At 41.4% G+C, this 22,327-nt stretch overlaps 1 protein-coding gene across 1 annotated transcript; it reads right to left on the bottom strand.

The window, feature by feature from the left end:
- Window positions 1-4,614: 4,614 nt before the first annotated feature.
- On the bottom strand, window positions 4,615-18,797 carry LOC144663356 (uncharacterized). Its single transcript, XM_078524263.1, is given in 7 exon segments — window positions 4,615-8,424; window positions 8,426-10,177; window positions 10,179-12,113; window positions 12,115-12,522; window positions 12,524-13,270; window positions 13,272-13,562; window positions 18,643-18,797. Coding segments are annotated over 6 exon segments (8,640 nt in total). The 5' UTR covers window positions 13,479-13,562; window positions 18,643-18,797; the 3' UTR covers window positions 4,615-4,833.
- Between the last annotated feature and the right edge of the window lie 3,530 nt (window positions 18,798-22,327).

Below are 22,327 nucleotides of genomic sequence, written 5' to 3'. Positions count from 1 at the left end.
TATTTTCTTCTCTCTCTCTCTCTTTTTTTTTTTTTTTTTTTCCTCTATAAAAAAATAGCGGGCCTCCAACCCCTTTGGGGGCCCCCCCGTTAAAAATAATTCTGAATGCTGTGAATGTCTTTTGGTGTGATTGGTATTGTTGATATTATTGACCTCACTCTCGGTTAATAAGTAGTATATAGTGGCTGAGTTGGAGGGCTGGATGATAAAATATCTCAAGGTCGTGGTGTATGGACCAGGCGCAGGTCCATGCGAAATAACTGATAAAACCAAATACTTCCTTCCTGGCCCAGCCTAGCTCAAAAAATAAGTATTTTATCTTTCCACCTTTATTTACCGGTAGCTGGAAAGTTGTCAAAACATTTTGGTGAATGTTATAAATCACACATTATATGAAAATTATGTAAACTAGACTAGATACCGAAAACCCCTACCCTATCCCAGACTTGCTTTTTTTTAGAACTGTATCACTATAAAAACTGCTGGAGCGATCTGTAGTCATAGCTTAAAATATAAAAATGTTTAAAACAGATCTAAAAATATAAAACGATACTCTAAATTTTCGATCGCCTTCTGCAGTCTTCTTCAGAGAATGATGGATTTTTGCAAGGTTCGCAGAATTCTAATAAGCAACATCGACGTTATTGTTCGTTGTCCCTCTGGGGAGCAACTAGCGATGTGTAAACCCTTGGGAAGGGCACTCTTTCGTTTATAGTGTTTTTGTCGAGGAAGGAATGCAAGGATTCCAGAAACAACTATTAGTGTGGGATGATTTTATTTACATTTAGGAAAGCCAGTTTCTTTTCCGAGTTTCTATCCCTTATTCTGGACTTAATCCTTCATACTACTGATCAGTTTCCTGAAAAAAACGATTCCCTATTCTAGACCAATTTCTATACCCTATACCAGATCAAGACTAAACTGCTTGCATAAAAACCATACCCTTCACAGGGGCACACACCTATTAACTCATATCATATAAAAAAGTACCCCCCTCGGGGGGGGGGAGGCTCACATCAACCCATTCAGCCCAACACATGTCGACTTGGAGATTGTTTTACCGGTATATAGGATATATTTGCATCAGTGGGGTACGTGGGATGGTGATATAATTAAACAAATTCAGTGCGATTTGAAGTATACATTTTGAATGTTAATATCTACATACAGGCTAGGGTGAGCTAAAATGCTACCTGGCCATAGAAGTCAATGTGATGATCTGTGAAAGTCCCTAGCTAATTACCCCACTGTACATGCATGCTATAATTTCAAGGAGTATACTTACACTCTAACATTATGTTATTAAATTTCTGGAGACAAACTTTCATGCATTTGACATTTTGAAATAAATTTTATTGAGACAGGTTACATTAGTCTTGCAAAACATTTTGGATGTTAAAATTTGGGACATTTTATTTCGGATGTTCAAGGGACCCCTCCTCACGCCTGAAAATGGCAAGTGCACCCCCCCCGTCTTAATACAGTATTTCATTGATGACCCCCTAAATTCCTCCACTAAATACTGCATACATAGATCGGATCCAACCCAGCTGGGCGGATCCAGGAATTTTTGATCAGAAGGGTCTAACATTTGATTCAGAAAACACTGTTGAAATTTTTGCGCCAAATTACTTCTTTCAAGAATACACTTGTGAGATCAGGCTATGAAAATGACTAATAGAAGTGGGCGAGAGTTGTGCAGGCCTATCAATCTGACTACTTGTTTCTATCACTGTCGATGCACGAATTTCAGTGTCAAGCAAGTGTTAGGTCTGATAGGGGGATCCGGGGCCCACAGACCCTCCCCCTGGATCCGCTACTGGTGAGTGTGTCCTACAAGCGAAGACGAATATTACCTTGTAGACAGTTGGAATGTTATTGCTTGTCCTATCAGCTGGCCTAATAAATCATAAAATATTCAAATCGAAGTGCCACTTTTTAGATGTTCAGCCCATGTAAAATATTAGTCGGGATCCCACCCTGCATCCCAGGTGGGATCCCGAGTGGGATTTTGAAATGGGACCCTGGGTTGGGATCCCATGAGTATTAAAAATCCCTCAATTTAGATAGTTGACCCAACCATGGTTATTGCATCTGGGAACCCCGGGATTATCTGGGATCCCAAGCAGGATTACTTGTAGACTACGAGCAGTCCCTTTTTTTTTCGCAGAGTCCATCGAGCTTGAGGCGAAATTTTTTTTCGAAGAGTCCGTCAAGCTTGATGCGAAAAAAAAAAAGAACGGGCGGGGGGAGGAGGCGGGGCGAGGCGAGAAGCGAATATTTTCGCATAGTTACTTGAGAGTTAGAGCGTATAGGGAAACCTGCGAATGAGGGCCACCTAGGGGGGGTCCATATTCCCTTGTTCCCCCAAAAATTTTCCTTTATTTTCCCGTGTTCCCTAAATTTTTTTATCTTTTTTTTGGATCCCTGTTCCCTAAAATATCGGCACCACGGCTTTTGTTCCCGTGTTCCCAGTTTTATTTTCCTATTGTTCCCTGTTCCCAATTATTTCATGGCCATGTTCCCTTGTTTACTGAAACAAATTTGATTCACGTCCGATCAGTTTACAGTGGCTTTTCTGGATAAATTGGCAAGAAAATCGCAGGGTGTTCAATTCAAGTAAATACCTATTATTTGCGAAAATTGCCTTTCTGAAATATGAGACTATCCGCTGTGTACTTAGATTTATTTACTTGGAGATAAAATGCATGGAATTCTTAAAACGCAACTGCACGGCTATACAGTATTGAACTCTGTCTTTCGGGGCTGAACCTCCCGCTTCCCATACCTTTTTCTCCCGCTTCCTACCCCTTTCCGTATTGGTTCCCTCCTCTTTCTCCCATTTCTTTTGCAAAATATAACAAAATATTGCGGAGCCGGGGAGTGAGGGGGGCTAGTTAAGCCTCCCTCGCTCCCCCCTCACAAGAAGAGTCTCTTAAGCCCCCCCCCTCACAAGAAGAGTCTCTTAAGCCCCCCCCTCACAAGAAGAGTCTCTTAAGCCCCCCCCCCCCCCCTCACTACAAGTTGCTAGTCAGCTCCCCCCATTGGAAAAATGTTCCACTGACCCTGGGTTCCTTTGGGAATTCCGCTTCCCGCCCCAGGCAGGGCCCTAACTAGCAAGAGGCAAGACGAGGCAATTGCCTTGTCTAGATTTTTACCCAAAACTCAATATGAAATATGTTTTGTTGGGAAAATAATCCCCAGTTGAACAAGATTGATTTTTCTCGAGAAATGCCTCAAGAAAGATGTCCCTGAAAGAGTTTCAGAGCTTCTAGATTTCAAAATTTTCCGAAGGGTTTGCCCCCATAACCCCCTATAAAGATCTTGCCTCATCTATGGCAAAGGTCTGGTTAGACCGGTCTGGTTACGGCCTCCTGTCCTCATCCACTTCCTATATTTTTCTTCGAGTTGCTACAATTTTTCTCGTTCTTCAGCGACTTAAGAAACCAGTACTGCAGACCGAGGAATTTCTGAAGAATGTGACTCTCCGGTCCCGAAATTTTTATCTGCAGAATTGGTACAAATTCAGGCATGCAGGAATATTTTGCTTCGAGTTTACATTGGTTTGTTGCCCGTTTCCCGCTGTCGTGATTAGGTTTTACGAAACCAACGATGACGCATTATTATAAAAAACAAAAGACTTTTATTAGTTTTACAAAAGCAAAAATACTGTATTTCTATCTAGCATAGTCTTCGTCCTCTATACTGACGAAGTAGTCTAAAAGCTAATTTAGCTAAAATGTTCAAAAATAATGGCGTTCAAAGTAACACCTGAAATTCTGTCCCCTGGGTTCCTCCCCTCAACAGCGTGCTTTGTGTGCCCCAAATTGCAATGACCGGAATCCATGCATTCGCGGTTTTTAACAGCAGAAAGAGTAAAAAAGCACTGTTTTCACTGCGGGTAGCAATTATCTTTTTGTGTAGCAATTATCTTTTGCAGACTGTTGATGGAAACAGCATTACTTAAGAGGTTCCAATGAAGTTCTTAGTTCGTTCTTGTTCTTATACTCTAAGTCTGAAAAAATCAATAAAAAAGTATAAAAATTGCCCTTACACGAAATTACATTGGCGTATATACTTCCAAATTCCAACAGTTAAAACAAGTTGAACTTTTTGTCAAGTTGTGTTTGCTCGACTTTCCTTGAACGAGTCGAAAACTTAATCTGTGATCTTGTATTTTTAGGGCATCTTTAACTTATTTTTAACAAGTTCCAACTAAAGGTAGCTAGTAAAAAAAATTAGTATCCCGAAATTGCCTTTTCGGCCTTAGTTTCTGTTCCTCCTAAATAAGCTATATCAAGAAATCCTAAGGTTAAATTTAGCTTTACAGCATCACATTTTTAACCCTCGGGTTGAGCTCCTTGCATTTTACTTATCTCACGCTGTCTATTTATCAGAAAAGAGGACCTGATTAAATCATTTATCATTTAAAATCATGAATTAAAAAAATACGTAGCAATGGCCTTGTCTATAAGTAACTTAGACATTATTGATTAACTTTCGAGGGCCTTAGAAAGGAAACTAGTAATTTTAAACAGATTTTTGCAAGCTTAAAAATTTTGTTTGCACTCTTAAATTATGACGCCAACCATAGCAGTAAAAAACGATTCTTACCTAGCTCAAAAACGAGTGCGTATAACATTTTAGTTCAAGTCAAAACTACTGTATAAGATTAAACTAAAGTATAAGATAGTATTATAGTTTTGTTGTTGTTGTTGAACCTACTTCTACTGGCGCTAATTTTTTAGGACGGCTTACGTAGCAACAAGTAGCACGTCCTTAACTAAAGTTTCAGTCAATACTGCTGATAGAGTTTATAGATAAAACAGTTCTTCATTTCTCCTGCCTAATTCTGCTGGCATTCGGCTCTGTTACGCTCCTTTCCACGATCAGAACGCCTTCTGCTGCTGTCAGCATCTCTGTCTTTGTCTCTACTGCTACTGTCTCTGTCACGGGTGCTGTCTCTGCGGGTACTGTCTCTCTGCTGTACCGGTCTCGGTCTCCATAGCGCTGGCTTCCTGAATCTCTATCAGATGATTTGCGTCCACTCTTCTTATCATCGTCATCGGAGATTGGCGTGCTACTGCGTTGTTGAAATTGGGCAGCATAGTCAGGCTCGGACTCTGTAGTGTCCTTTGTATGAGCCTCCACTGTCTCGCCGACGTGGTCTTTGGGTGCGCTCGGCCTGCTTCGTCTGCCACCATGCGAGAGCTCCTTACCGAGGAGCGCACCAAACTGAGAGTGTTCGGAGTCACTTCTGCTGGTGTCGCTTGACCTAGAGACATCGCCATTGGGAAGACTGCTTTCACTTGTAGAGCGGTACAGTCCTCCAGGCCTATTCATCAAACCTTCCTGGTAAGACAGCATCAGACTATGCTGCCGTGTCTTTCGACGCTTATCTACATCTAAGATCAGAGTGGTGGAAGCTTGGTCGCTTGGAACCGACATGGACAACTGTTCTCGGAGCTGCTGAACTTGTTTTTCATACTTCTTGACGAGGTCGTCTTTGTCCTTAATCTTGTTCTTCAGAATATCTTGCTCGGCCTCCAACTCAGCGGTTTTGACCTTGTTAAAGTTCATTTCTTCGATAAGCTTGTTATCCAGCTTGGCTTTGTCCTCTTTCAAGGCCTTGTTGTCCTCCTGTAGAATGTTATTCTGGTTCTGAATGTCGTTGTAATTTGATTTTGCTGCATCCAATTCCTCTTTCAGACTTTCTAACTTCTTTTCCACATCTAGCTTCTCTTGCTGCAGTTTTTCAATCTCGTTGTCCTTCGCCTGGACTTCTTTTCTGAATGACTCGCTCTGATCGCCAACAAATTTCGTAATCTGAACAGCTAGCTGCTTCGAGTCATCATCAAATCTGTTGCTGTACTCATCCAGTTGTTTCTTCATCTCAGCTTTGTCTTGCTTGGCTTGTTCTAGATTTTTTTGCAGCTTGTTGTTTCTGTCCTTGAGTGTATCGATCTCTAGCAACAGGTCTTTGTTGTCTTGTCCAGAATCGCTTCCGCCATGGTTTCTTCCTAGTAAATCTTGCAGCTCTTGATTCTCTTTTTCGAGTTCATCGATCTTGTTACTATCCCTCTTGGCATCATGTTCAAGCTGGGATAACTTGGAATGGAGGAAGTTATTCTCGTCCTTTAGGTTATTGATCTTCTCTTGTAGGTCATCATTTTCTTCTCTCAGCGATGACAGTTCGTATCCACCCTTCTGTATGTCACGCTCTAGTTGTGCTACTTTTTCTCCGAGCTCTCTGATCTTCTTTTCTTTTTCGTTGTGAAGATCTCGCGAAGGCTTTCTTTCTATTGGGGCTCTGCCGTTTCTTTTTACTTCTCGTTCCAAATCAGCTTTCTCCTTGGCTAGTTTTTGTAGCTGTGTCTCCAAATCCTTCACATCTCCGCGCAAATCGTTCACCTCTCCCTGAAGGTTGTCCTTTGCATCCAACAGGTCTCGATTCTCATTTCGTTGATCGTCATAATTTTGGTTCGCCAGATCCAGCTCGTGGCGTAGATTCTCCAGTTCAGCGTCCAGTTTCCTAATGTCTGCTTCGTCTTCCTTAAGCCGTCTTCTGGCCTCGGTCAGTTCTTCTCGAGCCTGGTTGTTCATCTGCTGGTTGTCTTCGAGTTCTTTCTGCAGCATTTTAACCTGATCTTCTGCCGCCTCTAACTCAATTTGCAGTTTGTCTTTGTCCCGTTTAATTCCATCCACGTCATCGTCGAACATCATGGGTGGGGCGCTCTCCACTGTAGCTACGGCTTGTACTTGGATCATGTCATCCTGTCTGTTCAGACTGTCCTTCAGATCTGCATTTTCGCTCTGGGTCAGCAACAAATCATTTCGCATTTTTTCGTTGTCATCCTTTGCCAGCTTGTGTCCAATTTCCAGCTCGCGCAGTTTGATTTCTAACTGCTGCAGGTCAAGCTTGAGTTCTTTGTTCTCCATCAGCAGTCTTCGATTTTCGCTTCTGACGTCATTCAGCTCGTCACGGAGTTCTTGAATGTCTTTCTCTAGCTCTTCCTTGTCTTCTTTCAACGCATTAACCTGGTAGGCGAGCTCGCTATTCTCTTTAACGAGCTTGTTGTAGGATCCTTGCTGGTCCCAGGTTCCTTTCTTCAGCTGACGTAGCTCGTCTTTCAATTTGTCGTTCATGTTGTTCACTTCGGCTACCATTTTTTCTTGTTGAGCTTCTTTCGTCTTCATGATGTCCATGTCGTGCTCCACAGTCCACAATTTGCTTTTCAACTTCTGAGCTTCTTTCACTGCATCCGCTTTTTCATCTAGAGCCCTTTGAAGTGCTTCTGAGTCTCCTCTGATGTCGATGTTAACCGAGTCTAGTGGTCCAGCGTCGGTGATATCCTGATTTTCAAGTTCGTCCTCCAACTCAGCAATTCTTTTGTCTCGGTCAGCAAGATCGTCCTTCAAATCTCCAATTTCTTGGTCTTGGCTTGCATTCGTCTTTTCGAGCTTCTTGATAAGTCCCTTGGCTCTTTGGAGTTCTTGTTCCAAGGGCGAGAAATTATTTTTACGCCATTCAAGCATCTTGTCTTTGTCTTCTTTGTGTCTGTCTCTCGATGTTTGGAGCTTGTTTTTTAGCTCAGCTTCGCTATTCCTTAGACGATGCAGCTCATCTTCCAACACATCCTTTTCTCTCTTCTGTTCATTCAGTTCAGCTTCTAATCTTGCCATCTTGGTACGGTAAGCAGCCGCATCACTCTTTGCCCTCTCCTTCTCGCGGAGTGCATCCTGGCACCTTGCTTCCAATTCTTGGTACTTCTTTCTGCTGACAACATCTTGGTTTTGTTTGGGAACATCCACTGCATTCATCTGGTTTTGTAGGGCCTGTAGTTTCTTCTTTAGCAGAGAAAGTTCATTTTCTGCTTTGTTCTTCTCGTATTTCAGCTTCTCATATTCCACCTTCAGGTCGGAATTCTTTTTCTCCAAGTTGGCGTAGTCTTTCTTCATTTTTTCTTTTTCTTCCTCAAGTTTCGCAATTTTGTCCTCCAAGCGCTTAATTTCGCTGTCTTTTGACACCAAGCGACGTTGTAGTTCTTCTGCATCCCTTTGAGCTTTCTGGTAATTTTTCTTCGTTTCTTTAAGAGTGCCTTGTAATTTGATAACTTCGTCTTTAAGACGGTCTCTCTCTTCACGTAGTGTATCCGACGGACCAGATACTTGAGAAATCTTGACATCTTTCTCTCGGAGCTCGAGCTCTAGTCTCATCTTTTCGTTACTAACATCTTGGTATTTTTGCCGGTACTCTGAGAGCTTGTTCCTAAGATCTTCTAGGTAGGCATCACTTGATCCAGATTTAGGAACAATTGCAGTACTCCTGGCTGACAATTCTTTCCTCAACTGCTCAATAATTGCCTGTAGTTCAGCAATTCTTCCTTCAAGGATCTTCTTTTCGTCGTTAGCAGCCTTTAAGCCCGACATTGGCCTCCTTCAGCTGACTACGGAGAGTGTCAATTTCTCTTTTAGCTGCTTTAAGCTTGTCCCTGGAGTCATCTACTTCACGTTGTGCCTCTTCCAGTGCTCGATCTCTCATTTCGATCTCTACATCTAGTCCATCGGCTTTCATTTTGTATTCTTCTCGCTCATGCTCTGTGTCAATTAACTTCGTTTCCATGTCTTCCAGGGCTGCTTGAAGTTTGGCAAGGCTGTCTTGAGTGAGACGAAGATCCTTCTGTAGCTTAGTGTTCTCTCTGTCTTTCATGTCAACGTCTTCTCGCAACTCCTCAATAATTTGCTTTAAGCGATCAGAGTCTTTGTCGCCGCTCTCAGAAATAGCGTAGAGCTCGTTAATTTTGCGCTGTTTTTCGATAATATCGTCATTCTTGTCAAGGAGGTCCTTTTGGGCAGCTTCTAGTTGTTGCTGCAGTGATCGGAGTTTGGCAATTCCGGCAGCTTGTTGTGCTTCCGCAGTACTTAACTTGGTCTGTGCATCTTGTAACTCGTCTTTTAAGAGCTCGAGTTCGCGTTCCGCTGATTGGTATTTATCATTTATTAGATTTAGCTCGTCCACAGCTTCAGGCAACTTCTTTTCAAGCTCCTTCAGGCGATTTTCTTTGTCTTTAAGGTTTGACTCAAGGCGGTGATTTTTGCCTTCCGAGTCTCCAAGCTTGTTCTTGTAGTCATTTAGTTGCCCTCGCAAAACGTCGTATTCCATTTCTCCTCGTTTTAGCTTCTCTTCGAGATCTGCATTTTTATCTTCAAGGTCCCTCAAAGCGTCTGGATCTGAGCCGAAATCAAACCCTGGGGCGGCGGCGTATGTTGTTTCCACATTGGCGACTTGCATTGGGGCAATGTTGATGACATCCTGTTTCTGTGCCAATTTAACTTGGAGGTCTGCAATCTCATCCTCGAGCCTGTTTTTGGTCTCCTTCAACTCATCAATGTCCTTTTCATCTCGCTCGAGTTCTAGGTTTAACACGTCGATTTTGTCCTCCAGATCCTCGATCTTTTTACGATTAGTTTCGGTTTCGTTCTTCAGTTGCCGTATCTCAGCTTCGAGGTCATCGTTATCTTTTTCTACCTCCTTTTTTTTCGCCAAGGCCTCAGCCAACTGACTCTCAAGATCTTCTATTTTCGACATAGCCATTCTGCAGTCTTCTAAAGCACGATCTCTCTCTCCCTGCATGCGAGTAAGGTTTCTCTTCAAGTCAGCCAGAGTTGATCGTCGGAGCTCGTTGAGTTCTTGTTGTGCCTTTGTCTTCTCCTCTCTAAATGCATCACATGTTTGTTGGCTTGATTTCAAACTGGATTCCAAGAATTCGACCCTCTCCTCAAGATCGTTCTTTTTTCCGTGCAATCTACTAACTGTCGCATTGCGCTCTTCCTTTTCTTTATCATGAACATCCAAGGCCAAACGAAGATGTACGTGGTCCTCATCAATGGCTAGCAGCTTTTCGTGAGTGTCCTCCAGACGTCGGTGGGCTTGGTCTAACTGACTTTGTAGGGATACAATTTCATTCGCGTCCGCCACGCTCTTGGTTTCCAAAACAGTCAGCTGTGTTCGAGCCTCCATCAGCTCTTTTTTGGCATCTTCTTTTTCACGGTTGCTTCTGTCCAACATTTTCTTGGCGTCGTCCAGCTTCCTCTGCAGTGTGTTGACGTTGTGCTGAACCTCAATCAATTTATCCTGGGCTTTTTTAGCGTCAGCTTCTGCCTCGGGAAGGCGCTTTCTCGACGGATTCCAGCTGTTCCCTCAACTGATCCTCACGACCTTTACTCTTCATAAGCAGTGCTTCCAAGTCGTGAACCCTTTCGTCGGGTGTACTGCGGATCCTTTCTTCTCTGAAGCTTTGTGGTGGTGCCGACTGAACGACAGACACGTTCGCCACAGCTGACTGCATACTATTGCCCATTTCTTGAAGCTGAATTTGAAGCTCCTTTACGCGATTACGGTTGATTTCGTTTGCACTCTTGTTGGCCTCTGACTCCTTCCTTAAGGAAATGACCGTCGCCTCCAAGGTGCTGATCTTACGTTTGGCTGCTTCAAGCTTTGAATCCTTGTCTTTCACGTCTGATTCCAACCGGCTTATGATGCGATCTTTCTCTTTGAGCTTGTTACGACATTGTTCAAGCTCGGGCTTGATTTTCCTTAGTTTGCTCTCCAATTCGTCGACGTGACTTTGCAAATCCTTTATTTGCTTGGTCAGTTCCTTGTTCTTTGCATCTGCGACGTTAAACTTGTAAGACAATGCGTCGACATCTTGTTGAAGCAACTCCTTAGCATCAATCTCCTCTCGGAGTTCTTTTTGCAGGTCGTCGATCTTGCGTTTTTGCACCTTGTTACGGGTGTCCAATTCTTTGTTTTCGGATTCCAACGTTTCATTCTTGGCCAATGCTGCTCTCAATTGTGGTCTCAAATCTTCTAATTCTTCTTCCAGTTCTTTGCATTTTAGAGACAATGATTCTACGGTAGCTTCGTGTTTCTTCACTGCCTTTCCAAGCGTGCTGTTGACTTTGACCTGTTCCGAGAAATCAAGATGTTTGTTGTTGTAGTCTTCTTTGCTCTGGGTGAGTCTCGAGTTGGTATCACTGAGATAGTCCTTAAGCTTGTCGCGCTCAAGAGTTAGTGTCTCCACCTTTTTCTGCAGCTTTTCGACTTGCGGGGACAGGTCATTCACTTGCTCACGCAGGTCTTGATTGGCATCCATCAGTTCATCTTCCTCTTTTTCCAAGGCGTTGATTTTATTCTTCATATCATATGCCTTTCTCTCCCAATCCTTATTTTCGGCATTGGCCCTGTTCAGATCCCTCTTCAATGAAGCAATCTCGTCTTCCCTATCTTTGATGTCGCTGTTAAGGTGTTCCTCGATCTTTAACAACCTGTTGTTTTCGTTTTCAAGTTCGTAGATCCTTTGACGGAGAGGCGCGAGGTCACTTTCAAAATCTTGTGGCGCGCTGTACGAATAAGACACCTCAACTGGTTTCAAGACTTCATCGTTTCCTGCCCGTTTTGGTTCCATGTGCTGAAGCTTCTCAAGAACACCAGCAAGTTCAACCTCCACATTTTCCCTTTCTTTCGTAGCCTTTTCTAACAGCGCTTCAAGCCTGTTGATATCATTGTCTTTGTTGTCAACCTTCTTACTCAAATGCTTTATTTCGTCGTCTTTGTAGTCGCTATCGGCCCTGGCACTTGCAAGGTCTGTCTTGCTTGTATCGTACTCCGAGTAAAGATCAGCCAATCTTTTGTTCAACTCGTCAATCTTGTTGTCCTTCTTGTTGTTTTCATTCTTGTATTGCTCCGCTTCTTCCTGAGCTTGAGCAAGCTTTTTCTTCAGATTGTCAGCAACTTTGCGGTCTTTACTGCTTTTGTCAGACCAGTCTTGGACTTGATTCTCAAACACTGTTTTGTCTTTGTGAGTAACGTCCAGGTCATCTTCCAATCGTAACAACTTCTGTCGGAGATCGGCGTTCTCCTTTTGAAGGTACTTCTTTTCTTCCTCGGATTCTCTTAACTTACTCTCCAGCTCAGAAATTTTAATGGACACTTGGTCGAGATCTCTTTGTGCGGACTCTTTCTCCTTTTCACTGACTTTGTAATCGCTGTCAAGATCGCCATATTTCCTCTGATATTCCAACGTGTCCTCGTGCAGCTTCTCCATTTCCTTAGTCAAGCTGCTCTAGCTTCGCTTCAAGCTTGGCAATAGTATCTTCTCGATCGTCGATGTCTCGCTCCAGCTGCTCAATTTTCATCTTCAGATCTTCGATGACTCTGTCCTTCTTAGCCACTTCCTTCTTGTTATGCTCAATTGTCCTCTCTGCCTTGGCCAGCTTGCTCTTCAGGTCATTATACTCGTTCTTGAGCCTCCCATAGTTCCCTTTTTCGTTTTCAAGCTGGGCAGCAACCTTGCTCTTTTCCTTGTTCTCGTCTTCATACTTGTTCACCCAGCTGTTGATATCCTTAGAGGCTTTATCGAGTTTGACCTTCAAATCGGTGTTTTCTTCCTCCAGCCGCTTAGCTTTATCTCTTGTATCTTCCAGTTTCCTCTTCAGCATCTCGTTCTCTTCTTGAAGTTTGTTTGTTAAAATCATCTCCAAACGAAAAGCCGGGCGGGGCACTTTCTAACGCAGGAGCACTTTCCACCACAGTGATGTTGTAACTCTTCTCCTCGGGTTCAGCTAGACGCCTATTAAGCTCGTTTTCCAGGTCTCTTATCTTTGATTGCAAAGAGAGATTCTCCGCTTCCGTCTGGCTGTTTTTGTCTCGAAGCGACCTTTCTATGTTCTGCAAGTTGGATACACTGTCTTCGGCCTTGATACGGGCTTCCTCGGCTTCTCTGACCTCGCGTTCGGCTCGGGCTAGTTTCTCCAAAAGGTCTTTCTTTTCCTGACGCAGTCTCTCAATTGTCCGTTCATCTTCATCGTGTTGTTCCTCAGCCTGATCAAGTTCCACGGAAAGCTGGCTGCTTCTCTTTTGAAGCACCTCCAGGTTAGCTTCGGTCTTGTTGAGCTTCTGTTTAAGTTCTGGAATGGTCTTGTTCTGAAGATCGTTGATGACAATCTCCAACTTCTCGAGTTGCTTGGCTTTGGTAAGAAGCTCCTCCTTGCGCGAGTCGGCCTTCTTCTGACTTTCTACCAGTAGCTTTTGCAAGTCGCCAATCTTGCCACTTTTTTCGCGAAGCTCTTTTCGCAACTTCTCATTCTCAGCGTTAAGGTCATCTTTTTGCTTCACCAGGCCCCCTTTTTCCCGAGTGTGCTTCTCATATTCTAGCTCCATATGCCTCTTGACCTTTACATTCTCTTTCTGGGTTTCTTGGTACTTGTCATTCCAGGTCGTGGTACACGACTTTTACGTCTTTATATTCGACTAACAACCTATCGTATTCCTCCGCCCATTCATGATTGGTCTCCTCGATCAACGCGATTCCCGCCTTCTCATCTTTAATGACCGTCTGGGTACGCGGGTCTGAGACCGTTGTGCTCTTTGGTTCTGATGGCAAGCTCCTACCACCACTTCGACGCCGAGAAGACATGATGCTAAGTCCACTTTCTCGATCTGTCGCTGTTGAGTTGATATAGCTTCCTTGACTCGAAATTAAACGATATCGTCAGATAAGCTGCAATGTGAAAGAATGTAAGAATGTTCAATTGTCTTTTGGGTTTCACTCAATGCTTGGTAATACCGTAAAATTCCGATTATAAGCCCCCCGCTTGTAACCCCCCCCCCCCCTTGGTTATAGGCCCATCTACCTGGAAACAAAAAATATATCCGTTATAACCCCCCAACCCCCCTCCCCGGATTTAAGCCCCCCTCTGCTGGATGACAGTACAGAACAGGGCTAAATGTTGCTTTGTTTTGACTTTTAAACTTAAAAACTTATTTTGATCAACATTGCCGTGGCTTGTTTCGAAACGATTTTTTTTATTCCGCTTAAGCCCCCCCCCCCACCCCAGATATAAGCTCCTCACTTTTATAACCCCACCCAAAACCCCTTACTAAGTTGTATAAGCCCGGTGCTTATAACCGGAATTTTACGGTATTTCGTTGATTTAAACAAAATGGACCTAAGTCGGCCTCAGATTTAAACATATATGGACTTGCTATCATATAGAACCCATTCCGCACGTAAAACGATTTATTCCCAACACCGTCTTTGCATTTATTACGCAGATTGTCGAAGTCTCTGCCGAGTGGAATCCCAATTTAATTACATGTAAGTTCATGCTACATTTAAACGAGAAGGAAAAGTTGCAAACGTGACCTAATCAAAAACTTTCGCCAGCGAAAAACAAGTATTTTTGTGCAATGATTGTCATGGAAGAAAAATAAATGGCACGCAATGCATGCAGAAGCGTTGACGTTTCACAAGGGGTCTTCAATAATTTTCAGGAAATTTCTCAAAAAACTAAAGTAAATGATAATAGCTGACAACTTCTCTGTTGATTGTTTGTTAATCAAAAGTTGTATTACCTTGTAGCGTGACATCCGATATACGATACAAGGTCAAACACCGGCCTTTTGTTTCAAAAGAAATAAAGATTTCTGTTTACTAAATCTAAAAGAACTCGTTTAATATAATTTGTCTCTTTCGTTTATACTTTGTTTTAGACCTATCTAACTGCCCTGTCGTATTTTGCTTTGTTTTCTATGCGGAAATTTCTTGTTGAGTTTAATTTGATTTCTGGTCTCGTAATGTTCCTACTCGTCAGTCGATTGCGCGCGACAGAATTACCGATCCCGTCCACTCGCACGATAACATTAAGCGATACGTCATCGCTTAAAAAAGATCCGTTGTGAAGTGACTTTCAAAATAATTTAACTTCGCAATACTCATGAAGAGCGAAATTAAGATAGCAGGCAAATGACCTTGCTGGTGACATTTGAAAATTTAGGTCGGCTAGAAAGCGGGCGCAGTAACATTCGTAAGTTTTCACATGTTTGGTTGGAAAGCCCTCTCTAAGTCTGCAGAAAAATTTACAAACACCTGTATCAAAAACTTAAACTCGCAGCTTGATTGTTACATTCCTCAAATTTGAACAGTAACATTTTAGCTGGTATCTCAAGTTTAAAAGTCATTAACGCTGCATTAGAAGAATTGGAATTCATGGAGATTATTTTACTTCGCGATTCCGTCATTTCTTTTGCTTTTGCCCCACTAAAACAACGTATTTCGCAAAATGTTTGCACACCGACACTATGGTGGGACAAAGCTCGAAAGGGCTGTGTTTTCCCTTGCCAGCATTAGAATGCACCAAAGTTGTGGGTTTGTTTTTACCTCCGCTCTCGTGAAAGCCCTTTGAAAGCATAACTCTGCTATGAGAAGAAAATGTTATCAGCTCGCGGGCCTTTTGTAGGAAAATCATTCTGTCGTTTTTAAAAGTCTCTAACTCCTCAAAAAAGACTCGCCTATTTTTTTATTATTGCACAAAAATTGAGCAGACAATTTCCCAGTGCGGCAAACAATGTTATTTTTGCTAAAATCTGTTTGCGCCAATAGCGTAAAACAAAGAAAACAGACAATAGCTCCGATACGAAGAAAAACTGCATAGGTAAACCGTCCGTCTTAAATAAATATGTGACGACTGATGGTCCCTATTTCCTAGGTCGTTTTGCCCCAGTCCTCCACTTTTCTCATAATCCAGTATGGCTTATAAAACACTTGTTGGCACGGCTCGCTCGCCTACTGAATAGGGCGATCTTTGCTGACGTCATTGTTTACACTTTGCTTCATTATCATACGACTTTGTGTAAAAAGGGCATCCTGCTATATTCAAAATAACCCCAGAAAGTTTAAAGACCTTGAGAAACTTAATAATCGGCGAGATTTTCAGCTCCTTACATGCAATATTGAAGGAGATATTACCTTACAAAAACTGCAACATTTCTGGGTGGCAAAAGCGCTAATGAGCCCATACATTTTTTGTAAAATTTTGAGTTTTCAATCCCGCGTCAAAGAAAAAGTATTTAACACATCGGGCTCAAATTTTTTCCAAAAGTAATCGTGTCATGCTCTTTCAATTTTCATTACTGATATTTTTGTACCTCGATCAGAAACTGAAGCCCTTATGCTAATAAAGCAAATATTGTTCGTGAGTCGGTCAAAATAAGGGTGTGAGTCGCAATGATGCGTGACGCAAAATTAAGTAAAGCGTGACGCGTGATCTTGGCTATTGTGAGGGCTGTCATTGTTTTGATTATCAACACACAAATTCTCTTTACTCGACTCCTTATATTTCTATCTATTATAGCCGAGAGAATTTAATTAGATACCAGACAACTTTTTTTCGTGATAAAATTGCTTGCAGCGTTGACTTTGTACTCACATTTCGCAGAAAGGAAATAAGAAAAATTTGCATGCAGGCCGTTAGATCGCATGCTGAAAAGACTTGATTTGAAACGATGTAATTTATGAGAATTGTTATCAACGCGAGAATGCAAACAAAGAGTTTTGTTACCTTTTGTTCTAGGGGCTCTTAGTATTTGGTTCTGCGGTTTATTCAACAGTGATAAGTTCTCAGTAATTTGGTTAGATAATTCAGCTGATAATTTTGTTAACATTTAATGTTATAACTTAAGATGATACGCGCGGTGTGCCGGGATTAATTTTTGATCAGTAGATATTGGGTATTTTAACAAACCACATGATAATTATATGAACAGGAAACCACGCATTTCTGTGGTTATTCGGTTCAATAACCAGCTTGGGAAATTTAAAAACTTGAAAAAAGCTCCAAAAGCTTGTAATTCATACAAAATATGTGGTCTATTCCTTAAACAGTTTCAGAACTTATAGCGTAATTTTTCATTATGTGTGAATGAATATCTTTATTTTAACACTACCAAACAATCAGCATAACTGGCGAGGTCTTGATTTGTAAAAGATATATTCATGCTTTAAAAAGTATGTGCGGTGAAAATAGAAATTTAGCTGAAAATTACATATAGTTTAATAGTTTCGCAATTCAGAACTAAATGCGTAATTTGGCATAATGTATCGCCCGAGCCATGTTGTTTGAAAGATATGTTATCAAAACATTCCTTAAGTTAAGTTTTCACACTTTGGGAGTGGTAGAGTAAAACTAAGGTTCGAACCCTGAAGTAGGAGAATTAAACACATCAACATACGTTTTCATGCATTGCACAAGAAAAGTGTTTATAGATTTCATCGACCATGAATGACACTGCTTAATTTCAATTTTGGAGTTCTTTACTGAAAAGGCAAAACGCCTCATGGGACTTGTTTGCGAGTTGAATAACAACTTCAATAATTGCCGTGTTGCATTTGCATATACAAAGAAAAAAATCCATTCTAAGACAATGAACGTGACCAGAGAATCTTTCTCAAAATTGGACGAGATTTGCGTATAAAATAAAATGTGGGATTCTAGAGCGATTTTTCTGCATTGTTATGGGCACAAAACAGTCACTAAGCGTCTTTTCAGCATCATTGAACAAATCGAGAAATTAAACTTGAGCACAGAAACTATTGTGTAACTTTGACTTATCAAACTTTGGCTAATCGAGTAGCAAGATTCCTGTCATTGAAATGTGTGAATGGCGAAATTTCGAGGCGTGTGCTCAAAATAGGAATGAGGAATCCACTATTCAAAAGGAAAACTTGCATAATCTATTGGAATGCAATGAAGTTTTGTTACAAACATCCGCCCACTAGAAAGCCCTTTAATAATAGTTACTCCGCTTCGAAGCAAAAAATGTTTTGGCAATACGATATACCTAAAGTAGGTAAATTCTTTGTTTGTTTACAACTCTTTGACTTCTTGAAAACTCGTTAATATTTAATAACTACAAAAGGAGTTACTTTGAGAACGCTTCATGTGATAATGTTGCGACAGACTAGTTGCGCATGGAAAATGAATGGCTTGCGTAATTTACATTGAGAACTTTCTGGTGTGACATGGAATTTGATTGTCCCTAAATACCTAAGATTGCTGTTTGCAATGAGTTCTTTAAATAAGAGGGTCTCCTTGTTGAAAGAACGAACACCTTAGATAAATATTTGATAATGAAAACGTGAAATTTGTTAAGTAAACACGCGACGTAAAATAACTGTTGACATCATTTGCAAATATTGCACCTTGGAATTTACATATACTCTTTTTAAAGAGCCAAGGATCAAATAAAACAAATTATCTTGCAAACAAACTTAAGGAGTGTCAAGTCGAAACGCTGCTGTTAAGTCCAGACAAGTAACATTCTTGAGAAATATTACTGATATTTACTTGAACAAAGCGAAACCAAAAACCGACAAATGTAGCGGCCTTTAATTTATTTTCGCTCGAAATCTAATTGTAGCGGTGAAACATTAAATTATCCATCTCAATTTGCGATTAGAAAGTGAATTAACACTTAACGCTCATTTTTGCAGGTAAAACGCGTCGAAAATTACACCGCGCATTGAAACAAATTGAAATTATATTTTGACTTAGAAAGTGCACTTAATTTTTTTGCAGCACGCTCAGTTAGATCACAATCATTCCTGAATAACACCACTCGCTAGCTTCCTGCCTATCAAATCACGAAATGTAAGGAAAATTCCACTACATTGCAGAAAGATCATGTATAAGAAATCTGTGACTCAAATTGACTAATTGCGCAAACCACCGCCCCATTCCACTAGGTATCAGCAAAGGTTCGATCTCAAAATCCCAAACAGAAATTTAGAATTCAAGACTCACCCAAAAGCCACGCGATCCTTGCCAAACTGAAGTAACTGTCGGTGAAATAGGCTTGGATGAAATCTGGCCGTCGGAAAGTTGAGCAAACTCGAGCTGCTTTGCAGACCTGCAAGCGCGATCGAAGACAAGCTCCAACTTGAACTCTTAGCGAAGAGCTCGATTTGAATATGTAAGGTTGTTCCGCGTCGCTACCTAAGGACAAAGCAAAGGCCCTGTTCACAAAAGAGTTCTAGAAAGATTGCTTTTAAAGCCCAATCAATGTCTTCAACTTTGAATATGCCTCAAAGGAGATGAAACATCTCAGGAATTTTTCCTCCCTAAGGCTTTTTGAATCAAAAAGATGAATAGACGTTTTTGATCTTTCATATACCGTCATTTACGGACAATGCTTAACATCATAAAGGGATTTTTACCATTATTCGTCCTTGTAAATTAATTTCATCGACATAAATAGGAACATTAACACAACGCGAAATTAAGCTTATAAGGCCCTGCTGACTTCACCCAAGCAAACATATATATATTTTTTAGGTTAAAAATGTTCGTTGTTTGTCTTTAGACTATTTAAAACTTTTGTCCTGCTGATATGCAAATCTGAAAGTAAACCACTTGCATGATCGATGCTTAATTTGTTTGTTCTTGCTCAGTGTTAATGTTCGTAAAGCAAAGCATTTAATTGTTAAGTCAAGCACTAAAAGCCGACTGATGCAATTGCAAAGAGAACACCAATTTAATACTCATTTCGTTACAATAGCTAGCGTAACCTTGTTTACGAAGGCAGTGTGAAAATGAATTCCAAGCAAGCAGGTAAAAAAAAAATGCGAGAAGAAACTACTGAAGTTTATTTTTTACTTGAAATGATCTCATTTGATAGCTTTTCCGGTTCCGTTTCATCTTGCTAACAAAGGAACTCCAAGTCTTTTGTGTGCATTTCAAAAGTGACTCTACAGACATTGTGCAATATCATTAATCAAGCCGACCCAGCTCTGTGACACGAGAATAATTCACAAATTCTTTTATTCTTTTGGAAGGCAACATAACTAAACTATTGGCATGCAGTAAGCAAGTCTTGGTTTGATTCAAGTTTGAGGTACAGACCAAAGCGAACTGATTTTTATTGAACAGTGGACTGCTTTCATATTGCCTTTCTTTCATTTTGTTTTTCCAGTCGACAGCGCGCGAATATTTAGTTCAGTGCAGTTCGTAAAGGTCGCAGCCGCTTGCAATGAGGTTGTAACGAAATTATTAAAAGATTTCAAAGAAACTCTGTCAGTCGGGCTTGCAAGAATGTCGCAAATATTCCCCCCTCCAGGTGCTAGGATTGAAAAGTCAACCCTTAATATACATGAAAATAAGTTGGGCCCTAGATGCTACGGGTCAGACGATTGTTCGCGGCAGGAATTCGTTTCGAATGAGCGAGATTAACTGTAAATCGCGCATATGTTCTTAATCCTTCCATAATTATAAACTATTACAAAACAGAAAGACATCGATGATGACGTTTTTCAGCAGTAGTAGCTTCCTTTTGTGTGTGCGGTTCATATGAGACAGCAATCGAAGCGAAATGGTTACCAATCAATTTTTCTGTTGTGCATATGATTTGCGGAAAGCCGCGCATGAGTGCAAAAGAAAATAGCTCCTGCTGCGCCGCCGTTTTTCATTTTATAAAAAAATTCTCGCTCCTGGTTGTAATGTTTGATTTGTAGCGTTATATTGTGTTGAACACAGTCAGTCAGAAAAACACTAACAACGTTTTGCAACTTGGCCGTAACAATCCCTTTATTTTTGACGGTGAAATCATCGGGCCGTGACTGTCGTTCGATCGTAGATTCGTAGAGTCAGTCGCCATCTTGAATAATTTGGTGGAGTGAAATTTGGGGAGAGAACAGCAAAACTACTTTGGTGGTAGACTGACCACAGCCCTCTATTTTTTCGTGTTTTTTCGATCCATGAGCGCGCGGTGAGAACGGCGAGAGAACTGGACGCCAGCGCAAAATGGAAGAAGCAAGGGGGTGGGGGGCGCTCGCGCTCGCTTCGTTTGCCCTTTTGCGCTCGCTTCGTTTGCTTTTTTGTGTTGAAAAATCGAGAGGCTGTGGACAGTCTACTTTGGTGGTGGTGGTGGTGGTGGTGGTGGAGGGAGGGGAGGTGGAGTACTTTTGTCCTTTCTCCGGATTTCGCTCATAAATGTTCCAGTTTTTCAACCGGACTATTGTCCAAGATGGCGACTACTACACGACCAATTGTGACAACAGCGCAAAACATTGAGGCGCTCGCGAAGCATACAAGTGTGGGCTTCCATTTACTTGATATAATTGTTTAGTTGTATATCTTTTAATCGATGACCAAGTTGTCCCTCTGAAAATGAGCAATTCCTTTCTGTGAGATCGAGCACAGTACATGCAACTGGGCCGCAAGTGGTACAAAAATCAAGGTTTAAAAACAATTAATAAAGTAATGCCCGATTGTTAAATGCGTGGTGTTATTTACGCAACTGGTTATAAATTTTCAGTTGGAAAGAAATTTTGATTGGTGCTAGAACACTGTGATTACTCATGTTTTAACTTGTACATATTGTGCCAAGAAGATCAGCTTTAATAGTCAATGTAGTTGCGGCACAATGAAGTGCTAATCACATTTACCAGTTCCTAATTGACACTCTGTTTACTTTAGGTTTTCTCAAAGTCGCTCGCTTCTCTTTCCCGGTTAGGTAGTAGACCTCCTGGGAAGACCTCAAGTTTCGCACTTCGGCTTTGTGAGCTCGACTTGTGAGCAAGTCTATGTTCACGTAATTAAGAATCATTTTCATACAGTTTTGACTGAGTTTTCAAGACACATAAAACTAAAAATGGTTAAGCGGGCCCGGAATGTTTTCGGGAAACGGGCCCCAGGACTCGAACCTGGATTGCTCGATCTGAAGCCCAGCGCGCTATAAACCCCCAGGCTACCGCGCCTCCAACTTCCGCTTTCCCACGACAATTATATGCGAAGATGTCAAATGTCTCAAGCAGGTTTTTGAAAATGAATAATAAATTATTTTGACATTTTTTGGGAAAAACAATAGGATGTGAATATTTTTTTGAAACATAATTCTACAAAGAACCCCGGGGAGGGGGGGGGTACTCCCATATGTGGCCTATATAGGTATGTGCCGCCCGATAGGGTATGGTTTTTGAGGTTCTCGGTCCTTAAATAGGGTATCATTTTTGCTCCTTTTGGCAATTTGTTCCCGGTGTGATCCTTAGGTAGGGTACCTAAATTCTATCAGCTAAAATAAACGCCCAGCCAAACGAAAAAAAAGGTATATATGTTATTTGCCGGCCGGGAGGTCCGTATTGGGAAAAACTGTACCCGAGGTCTTGAGTACGGCCCGAGGCCGCAGGCCGAGGGCCGTGCTCAAGACCGAGGGTACAGTTTTTCCCAATACGGACCGACCTAGGCCGGCAAATAACGTTTTTATTTTTTTCTACTTTAATTTGTTTGGAAAAGAAACCAAGGAAAAATGTGTCGCAAAATATTTGTTTTTACGCGCGGATTTGATTTGATTTTATTTGAGAGCGACTTGATCGACGAGCAAGAATGAAGAATGCTGTTTGCTATTTAATTCCGAATGAAATAGCTTTACTTAAAATGAACCGTACTCAAAAAAGGTTCAGCATATTTAATTTACATTGCAGAGAATCAAGAA

Source organism: Oculina patagonica, chromosome 8 (genome assembly GCF_052425735.1).
Source record: "Oculina patagonica isolate OP01 chromosome 8, crgOcupat, whole genome shotgun sequence".
Taxonomy (NCBI): Eukaryota; Metazoa; Cnidaria; class Anthozoa; order Scleractinia; family Oculinidae; genus Oculina; species Oculina patagonica.
The sequence above is the reverse complement of the archived record's forward strand: the minus strand, read 5'-3'. Positions and strand labels throughout refer to the sequence as shown.